The following is a 14858-nucleotide window of genomic DNA, read 5'->3' on the forward strand; positions in this document are numbered from 1 at the left end:
TCAGTTATGAATTATGTTAATTATTTAATTAATCTAATTCAAATTCAATCTAATTTGTTAATTTATCTAGCTCCGCTTTCCTTAAATTGACCGCTGCAGACGCACGTTTGTTCAAAACGAGCAACCTTTACTTTGAAGACGAGCTGTCTCTGTTTCCGACTCTCGACTTCCTTATTCAATTTTCATTGTAAAAGTTGGTTAATGGAACAAACCGACTCTTTGGTGCGCTGAATTGATGTGCACGTCCTCATTCAATGGGACAATAGCACAAGCAAAGCGTTAACACCGTGAAGGCAGCATCGGATGATGAAGCTCACAAACGTCAACATACATTTGCACTTAACACGTAACAAGTAGCACAATGAAATTATGCAAGTAGGCTAAGCTGATATTTTTCAATATACAACGTGAACAACTTCAGAAGAATTATAATTTATGCACGGACTGTAACAGCTAATGTTTTACCAAGGGCCCCTCGCCATTTTAAGATCATTTGGAAGCTGTCAGGAACTTTCTTTTCCGACCAGAGTTAGCTAACGTTAGCTAACGTTAGCTAGCTAAGTTAGCTAACGTTAGCTTGCTAGCGTGAACTGTTAACCAGCGTCATCCTTTCTAATTCCGGGTAATGTTTTGAAATCTTACACTTTTAATGAAGCAATTGACAATTTTATGTATAAATAGAATATAATATAAACAACGATATATATTTATAATATTTATAATGCGTACCGGAAGACAGTATATAGTACGTACTGCTAACGTTCTCTGCATGCGGCTCGTTGGTCTAGGGGTATGATTCTCGCTTTGGGTGCGAGAGGTCCCGGGTTCAAATCCCGGACGAGCCCAATTTTTGTCATGATTCACATTTTACTCTACAGTAAGCAATACTATCTTGCACGTATGTCATTGTCTACCCTTGTTTTGTTGCTAAAACAGATTTACAGAAGTGACCTCCTAATCGGACCCGTCTATAAAGCTTTGTTATACCGATCTCTTGTGGTCATTGGCAGTACTACAATGTGGGGTTTCTGTTTATTGTTTTTAATGTGTATGTATATGGTAGCTGTATGTGTTAGTTTCTGCATGAGGTGCGTTTTCATCTACACAACACAGATAATTTAGTTTCATACATTTACGTTTTAGCTCTAGAGTGGTCGCCCACTTTTTCGTGCAGCAGAGATATTGTCTTAGTTCACCGAACACAAGATGTTACCAGATAAGATAGAGGACAGATAAAGAAAACTATTTCAGGCACTGTGGTTTTGAGGCCTCTTTCAGTTCATCTCTTTTTAGACTCCACATAACCTGTGCAAAGAGGAAGCTCATCTGATTTTCAAGAGCTAAAAAAAGCGTGCTTATAATTGAACAGGTATATGTTCTGGGTTTAAATCACCTGCCTATATTTATTCTGCACACAGTCTCACTCCAGTGGCGCTGGAGGAGCATCAAACGACTTAAAAAAATATGCTCACTTAATGCCTTTCTTTCTTCACCCAGTAGGGGCTTATCTGAGCTTGCTGTTGTGACAGCATCTCTGCTCCCCTCCCTCCGGTCTGGCTCAGGACAGCCACTGCTCTGCTTAACACGAGTCCAGGAGATATCTCGGTAAATACCAGTCTCTTTCCCTTTCTGTTACAGCAAGCATATCATCGCCACAGGAGCTACACTACTTCCATTATTTCCATAAGCCTCTTAGTGGCGCCATCTCTGTCATTTGTAGAGTGGCTTCATACTATGGGGGTGAGTTTCTATATATTTTAAGTGCCTCTTTCCTTTACCCACCCTCTTAATTTGTCCTGGGTTCCTGTTCTGCTATGAATCACAATGGTAGTTTTTGGTAATTCCCAGTTTTTTAAATGGATGTTGTAATCCTATTCTTCAGAGCGAAGAAGCAAGTGAGAGACATAAAGGTAAAGGACCATAGCAGTGTTTTTTTCATGTCTGTTCATGTCCTGTGTTGTTTCCACTTTCTGGGACAGAAATGTTTTTATTTTATTTTTTTTCAGACTTACAGTACATTATGATCACGGGCTCATGCAGTTGTGAGTACTGGTTTAATCATCTCCACTGCAGTTGTGCACAACAATAACACAACACAAACTGTGAGTGTGTACAGGACTGTTGCTGTTGGTTTAATTTGTGAGTGCTCACTCGGTGCTTACTTCTGAACTCAATGGGCTTTTGCTCCTGGCTGGCACCACCACTGTGCTTTCACCACAAGAGCTCTAATATACAGGCAACAAGTTGAGTCCTTTCTTTTGTGTCTTTTTACAACAATAACAGCTTTGTCAAATACAAAAGACCATGTGGAGCAAATTTCAAGTCTCTGCAAGGTGATTTTCATACAGCATACAGTAATGAATGGAAAAAGTGGCTGCCTGTATTTAAGAAACTCCATTCAAAAATGATATAATCCTTTCATTCATCATGTTGTGGACAGTGTAATATTAAATATGATAAAGCATGTCGAAACAATCATTTCATACTTGAAGCACAAGAGCGAGATGATTATTACTCAATTAATAGTTAATAGATCAATTTAGAGAATATCTTATCAACATTAAAAACTGGATGTCTGCAAATTTTCTTCAGTTAAATTCAGAGAAAACTGAAATCCCTATAACTGTCCCTGACCAGCATCGGCACGTACAAGTACAGTCCTCTCTTGCCTCTTTCTCCTACAATATTAAACCTGCACTACTTCAGCTAGTTTAAAGACAAGCGAGGTAAGGAAAGGGATCATATTATTCCTCTTACATGTTTTCACACTGGCTACCAGTTTGCTACAGAATGGACTTCAAGATTTTACTTGTTACCTTTAAAGCGCTTCATGGCCTGGCCTCAGGCTACATCAATGAATCATTAGCCCCATACCAACCTGCACGCAGTCTGAAGTCCTCGGGCAGGAACTTACTGACAGTTTTCATGTCGAGCTGTAAGACTGAAGGGGAAAGTGCTTTTAAAATCTTATTTTTGTAACTTTATTTATTTCTGGTTAATTGTCTCTCAAATGTGTGTGTATGTGTATTAATACATATGTGTTTTTTTATGTTGTGAGGCATTTTGTAATCTGTGATTTTGATAAGTGCTATATAAATAATTGTTATTATCATTGTCGTAATTATTGTTCTCTCACCAAAACCTTCACACAAACCTTCTGTAAATGTATAAAATGCAGGGGAGCCAGAATCAGAAAAACAGAAGTAGCTTCAAGCCCCTGGTTGAGTTTCCTCCTCCCTCCATCACCACACCATCATCACCCCCTTAACCAGTCTGTCATTTAAAGTAAGCGGCCGCCTGCTTAGCCGGCACCTTTCACTTTTCAAGCAGCACTTAATTTACTGCAGGACATTTTAAATCCCCTGCCTCTGTGGCACTGAGTCGCTGACAAATGCCTGGTTGCAAATGTATCTCATTGACTGCTGACTCGGTTGTATTACAAGCTGGCTGATAATGTGGCCCTCAGGTTTTATCCTCAGATGTTGGAGGAAGTGTATTAATTTAGCCTAGATGGGGCCTTATGAAAGTGTACTGGCAGGCAGAGACGAGCAGATCTCTTCCCCCCACTCTCTCTCTCTCTCTCTCTCTCAACCTCTCAGGATTGAAGCTATCTGCCACAGAGCCAAAGCATATTCCACCATCAATGTGTCAAGGGGAAAGCTATTAAAACTGCTTTACTTTTCCTAAGCATCATGAGAATAAGCACAAGATTTAGTGAAATCCCCCCCCGGAGCAATGAAAATCTTGGGGATTTTCCCCCTGAAACGTTTCCTAACCGACTGCTCAGAAGTGTCAGAAACTCTTGTATGACTTGAATGCAGTTTTTGGATTTCAGTGAATTTATTTGGAGCTGAAATGACAAAATTTGAAGTATGAGTGTGTCTGAACTTTCACACAATCAGATGGAAACCCATTCATCAGTTTACTGGTATTCAGTGATACAGTTCCAGGCTTGGTGTAGGTTCATCTTACTTGAGTAACTCAAATCAAGTGGCTGATTTCCATGAAAGTGTGTATTTGTACTTTTTTGAAAGGAACATCAGTACATTCTTTTTAGGTTCACCATGATGTGCAAGAAAAGCACAACACACCAATCTGGGGAGGGGGCCTCGGCCTTCTTCTCATCAAGTCTGCCTCCTCTGTGAAAACTTGAATGTATGTGTCAATAATCATATGCTTGGATGAAAAGATTAATTAGAGAGGTGGCTCTGATGAATCTGAAATCTGATGAATATCCCAGGTTATTTTGAATCAGTTTACAGTATAATCCATATAATCCATTCAGTGTCAATACTGTTTTCCATGGAAAAACAAATAAGAAAATGAAAACATATTCAAATAATCGATACCGTCTGTTGATCAAGTGTACTGATGTCCATCTGAGAGAATATAGATTTGTTTGTTTTCATGTAGACAAGCTGATTTCCGACAGTGGCACCATAATTAGGTAAGATGCATGAAAAGTTATCATGTTTAAAATGATTGGGCTTCAAGTTACAATTCCTCTCTGCGTCGATTAAACTTGTAAATGTGTTTTTAATTATTTAATTGTTTGTTTGGTTTATGAAATATCCGAAAATGGAGAGAAATGACCATAGTCCAAGGTAGCGTTCTCATATATCGAGATATATCCAGTTCACATCAAATAGAAGAGAGAAAAGCAGCAAAATCCACAACTAAGAAGCTGGAAATACTGTTTCTGCACTTACAGTGCGTTTAGAAAGTGTTCAGAACCCTTCACCTTATTCACATTTTGTCATGTTGCAGCCTTAGGCTAAAATTAAAAAAAAAAAATCTCACATCAATCTACGTCATAAATATTCCACAACGACAAAGTGGAAACAGAATTTTAGAAATTCATTTATTAAAAAAGCAAAACTGAAACTGTATCAGTATTCAGGCCCTTTAGTTGAAGCATTTTGGCAGCGATTACAGCCCAAAGTCTTCTTGGGTGTGATGCGACAAGCTTTGCACATCTGGATTTGGGGATTTTCTGCCATTCTTCTCTGCAGATCCTCTCAAGCTGTGTCAGGTTGGATGGGGACTGTTGGTGGGCAGCCATCTTCAGGTCTCTCCAGATATATGATGATGGTATCAGGCAGGTGTTGAATGGTGCCTGGTTTCCTCCTCACATGACACCAACAGTTCAATATTGGTTTCATCAGACCAGAGAATCTTGTCCTTTTAGGTGCTTCTTTTCAAACTCAAAGTGGCTTTTATGTGTCTTTTAGTGAGGAGAGGCTTCCACCTGGCCAGATCGGTGGAGTTATGGTTGGCCCTCCTGGAAGCTGGAGCTCAGACTGACCGTCAGGTTGTTGGTCTCCTCTCTTACCGAGGCTCTAGAGTCCTAGCTGTTGCAAACTTCTACCATTGAAGAATAATGGAGGCCTCTGTGCTCTCGTGAACCTTCAGTGCATCAGAAATGTTTTTATTGTCTTCCCCAGGTCTGTGCCTCGACACAATCCTGTCTCTGAGCTCTGCAGGCTGCTCCTCCTCCTCATGGCCTGGTGTTTGCTCTGATGTGCATTGTCAGCTATGAGACTTTTTATATAGACAGGTGTGTGCCTTTCCAGGTCATGTCCAATCGGCTGAACTGACCACAGGTGGACTCCAATCATGGTGTAGAAACATCTCAAAGATGATCAAGAGAAATGGAGGCACCTGAGCTAAATTTCAGCGTCATAGCAAAGGATCTGAACGCTGATGTCAATGGGATATTTCAGTTTTTCATTTTTAATAAATTTGCAGAAATAAGGCTGCATCATGACAAAATGTGAAAAAAACAGAAGGGGTCTGAACACTTTCTGAATTCTCTGTAGATTATTATGATTAAAGGATTTTCAAAATAGGCTATCATTTCATCTGGAGGCCAACTGGGCAGCTGCTTCCCCTTCTACACTTTAAACAGCCAACGTAAAGTAGAGCCTTTTGTTGAGGTCGTTTTCAACAATACGAGATGATATGCATATGTGATGTATCTAGAATGTAATCTACTCTGAGTGAGTTTTAATAATGCCCCCTCCCGCAGAGCCGCCATTAAACCCAATATAACCTGAGTCAGATTTACAGCAAGATCAGTGAACAATACAGTTGTCAAACACTTCAGTCATCTACAGAAAGAAAAGCCATTTCACAAGACGAAGAGATATGTAATCACTAATCTCATTTGCCAATAGTTATTCAGTTAATCAATGCAGTAAATTAGTAGGAACCATCAACATTTTTTCCTCTAGCGTGAAGTTGACTTGATAGATTCTTTTCTTGTCAGACGTTGGCACACTCCCCCGGCCGGAGCGCCCGGTCTGCCTCTTTGTGTCATCTTTCATTTCCTTTTCACCCCCAGGTCTTTCTGTACCTGTCAATTTCTTTCTACAGTGTGACTCCTTAATCCACCTGAGTGCATGGAGGACAGTTTTGACATAAGAAGAAAAGATAGACTCCTAAGGAGAGGACCAGTATCTTTAGAGCCCGGGGGATAACCGGATTACGACAGCCATTTTGTGCTGCTGGCAGTTTTTCTTATTACCCGTTTCCCCCCACCCTCATCTCTCCAGAGTTGAAATGCTGCCCTTTCTTAGAAGTCAAACCAAACACTGACAAGTACACAACAAAACACATACTCTCTGTTTTTTTCCTCAGCTGAAAGTTTTCGTGCAGAATAAAAATAAAGGAAAAACAGATCATTTCCTCAAACTGCCCTTCCTGTCATGTTGTTGTTCTGGGACAGTTTTTCTCTGCGCTGCTGTAAACTCTCTAAAACATGGTCCCTCTGTGGAAGTAATCATTGTCTCTGTGTGGTGGTGGGGGCCTCCTGTGTGCCAGGCCTGAACCTACAGCACGGTAGATAACAGCACAGCTATGAGGAGACAGATCAGCTGTCTGACCCCTGCCGTCAGTCACTTTATCCCTCCAGCCCGTCTGCTCCGAGGAAACCCACAGAAAAACACTCTCTGAAAACATCTTATCATCGCCACCACTGACACAGTGCGCACCACTGGATCTTCTATGTCCATTTATTTTGCCTTTGAAGAGGCCCACGGCGCCTTTGATTGTGGGAGGTAAATGAAATAAAGGCCTCCTCCTCGCCTGATATCTAAGTTTATCGCCGCAACCAAAACCTAAACTCGGAGCTTCAACCGACTGCCACAGCTCTGTCAACGGAGAAACACATCATGCCTCTGTCATGGTAATAATCCTTTTTGCAGAAGCCATTTTGGGTGCCTTTGAGGCGGCCTGGAAGCTCCCACTTAGACACCCAGAGAGTCAGTATTGAATTCCTCCTTGTAAAATGAGCTCCCTGAGTATATACTCCATATACAGTAATCCCCTGTTATTACCCATGAGCACCTGAGTACACATACAGTACACTGCGTATAGTTCATCGTTAAGTTATTGCTCAGGCATTTCTCCATCAATGTCATTTCAATAACAGACGAGATGGCTAAAGCACATATTTGATCAGATAAGGTAAAATAATTATGAAAACTGTAACAATCAATGGAGTCACCCAGGGCCAGAGAATTATGGCTGTGATTGGTATTGATTTTGTAGACGATGGAGGATGGAGAGGTGAGCCACTTGTACACATATTAATATATAAGACACCTGCATGGCATCATGGGATGGAATTTAAATGAGTCTAAAGGCAAGTTTTTAAAAAGTAAGAGTGAAAATTGGGAGATGGATGAAGGTTTGGAGTTTGGAGTCGAGAACCTACACACATTTTATTTAGTTTTAATGTGGGGTCATATGTAAGGTCATGTCATCTGTTTTTAGAAAGTTACATTCTGCTGTTAAAAACCTAAAGGTTCACTATCTCTCCACCCATTTTCCACCAGGTTTCAGATTTATTCCTTGTAGCCCAGAGAAAGCTCCGAAACAACATTTAGACTTTCATGTTGGCGGAATAAACCAATACCACTTTATTTTGCTGATCTTCAATCTACTTAATAATTCCCTTGAATGTTTCCTGGAAAGAACTATGCAGCACAATCTGGTCATTTTAGCTCAGTGCTGTTGTTTTTCCTTGAAAGAATCAATAAAACTTTCGGAAAAAATTGAACAGCTACCTACAAAAAATCTAAATAAGAACAAAATTTAGAGACTTTCTTTTTCCTGTATGCTGTTGACCTCAGTAAATCTTGGATGCGGCCCTGGTTTAAAGAGATGGTTTCAAATGACTAAAACAAACAGAAACCTCCTCTAACATCCTCTGAAATAGACCTCATTATTGAGCAAATGAGCCATATGGGTCATTATAGGGCTATGTGGAGCTGCAGTGGAAAATAACTTCCATTTAATTAGTAGTTTTCTGCGTATGTTATACAGCAGCTGGCTTTCTCCCCTGGTTCCCTGCCTGCTCGTCTCGGTAGCTTTGGAGAGACTAAACCGCTGGAGAGGAGTCCCTCAGAAATGTTGTACAGTCACTTTTTGTGAAGGGATTACAGTGCGGTCTCTCATTCCCATTGGCCTGGCTCGCCGTGACAGTGGTGTGGTGATGAGTGGCTGACATGCCCAGCATCATCCATAACAAGCTTCCAACTTGGTCCCGTGTGACTCCCATTCATGCGCCCAGGCTTTGCGCTTTGTGTAGTTTTCAGTTCAACTTGGTGCAAGTTCTTCAGTCAATCTGGAATTATAGTTTCTACTTTTTTTTTTTTTTTTTTTTGACAAAGGCACAGAAAATATTTCTTAACTCAAACCATCTTTGATACTTCTTCGTCACTTTTCCTTTTACGCACGAGAGGAGCATGAGCTTTTTGGAGAGGTGACTTCCTTTAAAGTAGGATCGGCGCGTGCTTTAATTAATGTGCCAGTTCCTGAAATGGCAAAACCTTTAGATCACATCAAGAGACCCATGAACGCATTCATGGTGTGGTCCAGAGGCCAGAGGAGAAAGATGGCCCAGGAGAACCCGAAGATGCACAACTCTGAAATCAGCAAGAGACTCGGGGCGGAGTGGAAGCTGCTCTCCGACTCTGAGAAGCGTCCGTACATCGACGAGGCCAAGAGGCTGCGGGCTCAGCACATGAAGGAGCATCCGGACTACAAGTACAGACCCCGGCGCAAACCGAAGAGTCTCCTCAAGAGGGACCGTTTCGTTTTCCCGCTGCCGTCTTTGCTCGGGGAGGCGGCGGAGCACTTGAAGGGATTTTCCATGGACTCCTTTCTCGTCCCCGGGGATAAAGCCAGGGCTCTCCTCGCTCCCGCCTCCTCCTCGTCGTCCTTCTCCCTGCTGGAGCCGGTGGCGCAGTTCAGCACCGGAGCTGTCCAGCGGATGGCGGAGATACCGCACACTCTGGCCGCAGGCTCTCTGCCCTACAGCGCGCACACCTTTGGGTACCAGACCGGTGGGATTGGGGGTCTGGCTTGCCCCGGACAGCACACCCACACCCACACCCACACCCACCCGTCACCCTCCAGCCCGGGATACGTGCTGCCGTGTAACTGTAGCGCGTGGTCTGCGGCCAGTTTACAGCCTCAGGTGGCGTATATCCTCTTCCCTGGAGGGATGACCAAGAGCGGCATGGACTCTTACACTTCACCCAGCTCCAGCGTGTGACGGACTGGAGAGGAAGACGCACGATCGGAGCGCGAAAAGTTTGCGCACATGCAGGACCTCCCCATGTAAACTGACTACAGAAAAAGAACTGGGCTGCAACACACATTTTCATCCCACAAATATCACAGCAAAACTGTTCACTCATATTTAATAACCCGTGGGAAAAATTAAAGTGTTTCCGCAGAGATGAAAAACACTTCAAACTGCCACCAACAGCTGTTTGATGATGCGCCCCACTGCTGAGCACCAAACACACGCCACAACACACACTCTCTTACTCCTTATCCCGTGTAAATACAGAGTGGAGACTGTGGTGTGAAGATGCTATTTTGTTACTCTTTTGACAAGAAAATAAATTCAAACCAGTTTTTTCTTTAAAAAAAAAAAGAAAAAGGGAGAGTCCCCCTGATCAAATCCAACAGCTGAGGTCTGTGTGGGATGAACATAAAGCTGTTGTGGACATAAGGAAGCTTGCAAGTGTCGAGGTGTTGTTTGGCATGTTTATTTATCCAGGTTAAAAAAAAAAAAAGACATTAAGTTTAATTTTGTATTTTTGATTCATACATTCTTATATTTGGGCAGTCACACCTGTTTGTCCCCGAGAATATCACCTCTCAGTATACAGGCCCTTTTTTTGTGGAATTAATAAATGTTTCAAAAAAGCATTGCATTATAATTGGTCTTTTTTTTCTTTGAGACACGTTGTTTTCAAATTAATTTCAGAAAAAAAAAACATTTAACCACCCAAGTCGGTTGCTTTTCAATGAATGATTGGTTATTTTTAACAAACTGTCTTTTAATCTCCTGATAAAGTACATGACAAAGACTCAGACAAAAACAGAAACTGATATTAATATCATGCAAAAAAAGCAGAAGTCCACAGAAACTGGACGGACATAAGATGACATTTTCTCTTCCCATCGTGTTTGACTGTGACTGCTGTATGAGTATTGTAGTGTGTGTGTGTGTGTGTGTGTGTGTTTGTGTGTGTGTGAGCGAGAGCGAGAGCGAGGCAGGCTGATGATAAGAGAAGAATAGAAACTTCTCTCCTTCCCAGTTGTTGACAAAGTGATAAGGTGGAAAGTTGAATCATATGAGGTAGCTTTTGTTTCACAGTTAGTGAGAGGGAATGAGTCCTCACACTGAAACCTCTGTTCTTCTGTCTCAATGTCCTGTATCTAACCTCCAACAAGACCTGACTGCTGATCATCAGTCCTATATTTGGGTGAAGGCTTTTTTTTAGAAAACACAGAGCAGAATGCAACAAGTGAGCTTAGCTGGACATGAATTGGGGATGTGGTAATTACAAAGTCAGCATCTTAAAACCTCAGACACCAGGACCAAGTCAGAAGGTTTTCACTTGACACCTTCGCCTCAGGAACAGAGACTTAAAGATTTAAAGTCCTGAAGCTGTTGAGGTTTCATCTTGCTGAAGAGTCTTTGAGCAAAACACCAAATCTTTATCAGTCCACAGGTCCAGGGATGCAGCTCTACAGCTGAGCTTGACCTCTGACCTTTCTGTGGATGTGGGAAGAGGCTGAATGTTACTGGTCTGGCTTGTCATACTTCAATATTAAAGCGGCACTTTGAGGCCTGATATGAACTTTTACATGTTGTGCATGACTGAGAATCCCTTATCGTCACATGTGTTATTTTTTCCCACTAAGTCAGACATGATAAAGTCACACACTCATTTCTGCCTCATCTCTGTGTATTTGCGTGCTTGTCTCTCTGCAGTGACGCATCATTTTCTCATCGACACTGCAAATGACACTATAATTTACTCACGGACCAACACTGAAAGCGCGATGGAGTCGGTGATTCAGTTTCCTGTATTTACATTTAAACGGTTAGTTCAGCTCATGTAGGTGCCAGGTGTGCCTATCGCCACTGTGTCCACACCTCTCAATACAAGGTAGCCCAACCCATAATACTGTATCACCCACTGGGTGAAACCCAACCGCCTCCACCCAATGCCACCATCACTACAAGGTGCCACTTTGCCCAGTTTCATTCTCTGCCTGACCAACACACACCTGCTCACCTTTGCTTCGACGCATTCTTATATGCAGGTATAGTTCGGGTATTGGGATCTTTAGCTATTTAAACTGGACACAAACCACACTGCGTGCGCGCACACACACACACACACACACACGCACACACACACGCACACTGTGCTTCCCTTGTACTCTTTGTGATTTGTGAAAGAACACCACAATGGCGCCATCAGTTCTGCAGAACGGTGGATTCATTTTGGGCTTGATCGGTGCCGCAGCCCTCATCGCGGCCACGGCCATGAACAAGTGGAGTGTCAAGGACAGGCAGGGGGAAGTGGTGACGTCTGTTTATACCTACAAGGGTCTGTGGCAGGACTGTGAGACAGCGTCCTCTGGATTCACTGAGTGTCGCCCGCTCTATGGCATCCTGGGCTTCTCAGGTAGGACATGACTCTCATATCTATTTAAAGTAGGTTCATTTCCTTGATGTCCTAATAATGAAACATATTCAAACTAATCTCTTTCACTGTCAAGGCCACAGTTTCATGATGGTTTCTTACTGAGGAAATCCAAACAGTCCGGGCTCTCCCATGTCTACTCTTATTCTAACCTACTGTTAGATCTTAGCTTTCTCTGATCACAGGAACAGGAACAGTGACTAACACAACTTTCAAAAGTTGTAACTAAACAGTTTCAAAAGATGAGGTTTCCAGTATCAGGGTGAGGAGGAGGTTCTTTCAATACCTGTTAAGATCCAAGAGGGCCTAACTCGCTCTCCTCAAATGACAAAACCGGAGGTTTTTAAGCTGCAGAGATGAGTCTCGTTCAGTTTCACAAGTTCTGCAACAAGAAACAACAAATAGAAATATTTTTGTTAGATTTTGAAGCCAAATTAAGGAGAAATTGTGAAGATAAAAATGAGTTTAAAGGGTTAATAAAAGAGATTAAAACACTTTGGAGTGCAAAAGGGGAACTTGAGGCTGATATTGAGAGATTAAAAATTTTAAAAAAGGAGGAAGAAACCTGTAAGGAATTTATCTCACTAAGGTGTTGAAAGGAAAATCTAATTATTTCAGACACAGCTGAAAGCAATAGTCTTCTCCTTTGTAGAACTACTAAGAGCAAATTAAAAAAATATATGTCTCAGTTTCTGTTGTCCTCCTACAAACTCTTGTTCCCATGTCCAGCCCACTCCTATCAGTATTTGCACTGCGTTACAGTGCGTTCTGGTCATTATAATGGACGGCCAGACTGAGAGTTGGTCAACACAGTTATCAGAAACAGAACAAACAACATGCAAAGGGCAGGTTCCTGCAACACACCTACTGCAAGAAAATACTCACCACATTATCAAATGAAATTCACTGGTGATCACATCATCTTCTGGCGAAGCTGAGGACTTTATAAACAATTTCAATTTTAAATAAAGGTCAGAGTGCAGATTATTGTACAACAGTTTGATTAAAGCATCTTTTTTAAATGAGGATTAAACAGGAAGAATCTTCTGAATCTTTTTTGTTTGTTTGTTGAAGTTGGACATGAATTATTCATTAGTCTTAGAAATATCCAGCTGCTGCTATCCTCTGTATTTTTCTAGAAATGTAAGGGTGTTACTAACCCGAGGGCATTTACACTCTACAATTTCAAAAACTAACACATGGCGTGTTTCAATAGGCTGATTCCAGTATCTTTAGACACAATGTGATCACATTAATGACTTTTATCACACCAGAGAATAAATCATTCTGCTTTTTCCCCATCAGAACTTAATCCATGTGAAATGTATTTGACACCCTGGGCTCGGGAGAATATGGACTCATGACTTCAGTATTTTTAAAATCAGAAACGTCCAGCTTAGCTTTACTAATGTAACACGTCTGAGTGTGTGTTTTCTGCCCACTAGGTGCCTTCCAGGCTGTGCGAGCCCTGATGATAGTGGGTGTGGTGCTGAGCGTGCTCGGGGCGGTGATAGCAGTCTTCTCCCTGACGTGCCTCACGATGAACAGCATGGAGGACACCACCAAGGCCAAGATGAGCCTCACGGCAGGAATCATGTTCATCATCTCTGGTAGAAAATTAAATAAACATGAGTAAAGCTAAAAATATATTAACAGTATCTCTGTGAAGTAAATGAGTCTTTGAGTTCCTGTCGTTGTCCCCGTGTACCCCTCCCTCAGGTGTGTGTGGCATTGCAGGAGCTTCTATGTACGCCAATCAGATCGTGGCCAGTTACAGGTTGTCCACCTACTCCAACTATAGAGGAGGAATGATGCAGGAAGGGTTGGGGTTTGGAGGAGGACTTGGAGGAGGAATGGGAGGAGTACCCACGTAGGATATTACAATTATTATTTTGCTTCTGCTTTTACAATCTCCATATCATTCGCATGCTTGGACCTACATCGTGCTTTGCTGAAATGTGTTATCTGTTTTCACCAGATACACGTTTGGCCCTGCACTGTTTATAGCCTGGATAGGAGGGGGCGTCCTGCTCATTGGTGGCGTCTTGAAGTCACTGGCTTTCAGGGAAATGGTGAAAGATGAAAAGCAACGGTGAGTCCAACAGATTTTTGTTGACAGTAAGCTCTGCAGAACTGAACGGCTGCTGAAGGCTCTGAACTTGTTTTGGACCTAATGAAGCTCAGTTATTACTTGTATCACGTGTTTTTCACGTGCTCTGACAGAGGATGCATCATCATGATAGAATTACCTAAATGCTACGTGTTGTCCTCTTGCCTTTCAGTTACCCCGGGGTTGCTTACAAACCTCAGTCCCGCACCAAGACCGACCCGGGTGATCAGCATTCAGAGGGCGGCAAGAGAGAACAGAACTATGTGTAACTTCAACCGCAGCCTCCGCACTGATAATTGTTTTTGCTGAAGTGTGTGATTTTTAGCCATTTGATTCTTGGATGTTTTTTTTTTTACTCATATACACATTTGATCTTTACTGTCTGATAATAGAAGCCTATACTGTCTCACATCCAAACAGGCCCAACAGATATATATATATATAAAAAAAAAAAGAGTTGTGGCAAAATATTTAGTTTTCTTACTGGTCACAAGATATTTATAAAAGCACAGACTGTATGTAATTGAAGCTTTTTTTTTTTTTTTTACTTAATTTTGTTTTTGTTCAATCATTTTATTTTTATGTTTGGAAATAAAACACTGATTTCTGAAATACGTGTCAAGAGGTTCCAGTTACTCTGTAAATGTCATAAATGATGCAATTCATGAAACATGGATGTACCAGCTCCTGAGCACCAACAGGAAATAGCTGTTTTAGGACGAATGAGT

At 41.8% G+C, this 14858-nt stretch overlaps 2 protein-coding genes and 1 non-coding gene across 3 annotated transcripts; all 3 read left to right on the top strand.

Moving 5' to 3' along the window:
* The first annotated feature begins 773 nt into the window (after window positions 1–773).
* trnap-ugg (transfer RNA proline (anticodon UGG)) lies at window positions 774–845 on the top strand. The gene has a single exon. It is a non-coding gene; the product is annotated as a tRNA-Pro (tRNA).
* A 7949-nt stretch (window positions 846–8794) lies between these two features.
* On the top strand, window positions 8795–10540 carry LOC111661303 (transcription factor Sox-14). Its single transcript, XM_023414823.2, has one exon. It carries the CDS (start codon window positions 8825–8827, stop codon window positions 9560–9562), a length of 738 nt encoding a protein of 245 aa, XP_023270591.1. The 5' UTR covers window positions 8795–8824; the 3' UTR covers window positions 9563–10540.
* Window positions 10541–10774: 234 nt separating this feature from the next.
* cldn18 (claudin 18) lies at window positions 10775–14767 on the top strand. The gene is made up of 5 exons (XM_023414807.2): window positions 10775–12002; window positions 13466–13630; window positions 13740–13890; window positions 13999–14112; window positions 14303–14767. The coding sequence occupies exons 1-5, from the start codon at window positions 11783–11785 to the stop codon at window positions 14397–14399; spliced, it is 747 nt and encodes a 248-aa protein (XP_023270575.1). The 5' UTR covers window positions 10775–11782; the 3' UTR covers window positions 14400–14767.
* Window positions 14768–14858: the final 91 nt, after the last annotated feature.

The sequence above is a fragment of the Seriola lalandi genome, unplaced genomic scaffold (assembly GCF_002814215.2).
Source record: "Seriola lalandi dorsalis isolate HSWRI2012SDOR001 ecotype SW California unplaced genomic scaffold, Sedor1 jcf7180002054542, whole genome shotgun sequence".
Classification (NCBI taxonomy): domain Eukaryota; kingdom Metazoa; phylum Chordata; class Actinopteri; order Carangiformes; family Carangidae; genus Seriola; species Seriola lalandi.

Coding starts and splice junctions, on each gene's coding strand:
- LOC111661303 (XM_023414823.2), top strand. CDS start 8,825: ATGGCAAAACCTTTAGATCACATCAAGAGACCCATGAACGCATTCATG.
- cldn18 (XM_023414807.2), top strand. CDS start 11,783: ATGGCGCCATCAGTTCTGCAGAACGGTGGATTCATTTTGGGCTTGATC. Junction 13,891..13,998: donor GGAATGGGAGGAGTACCCAC/GTAGGATATTAC, acceptor TGTTTTCACCAG/ATACACGTTTGGCCCTGCAC. Junction 14,113..14,302: donor GTGAAAGATGAAAAGCAACG/GTGAGTCCAACA, acceptor CTTGCCTTTCAG/TTACCCCGGGGTTGCTTACA.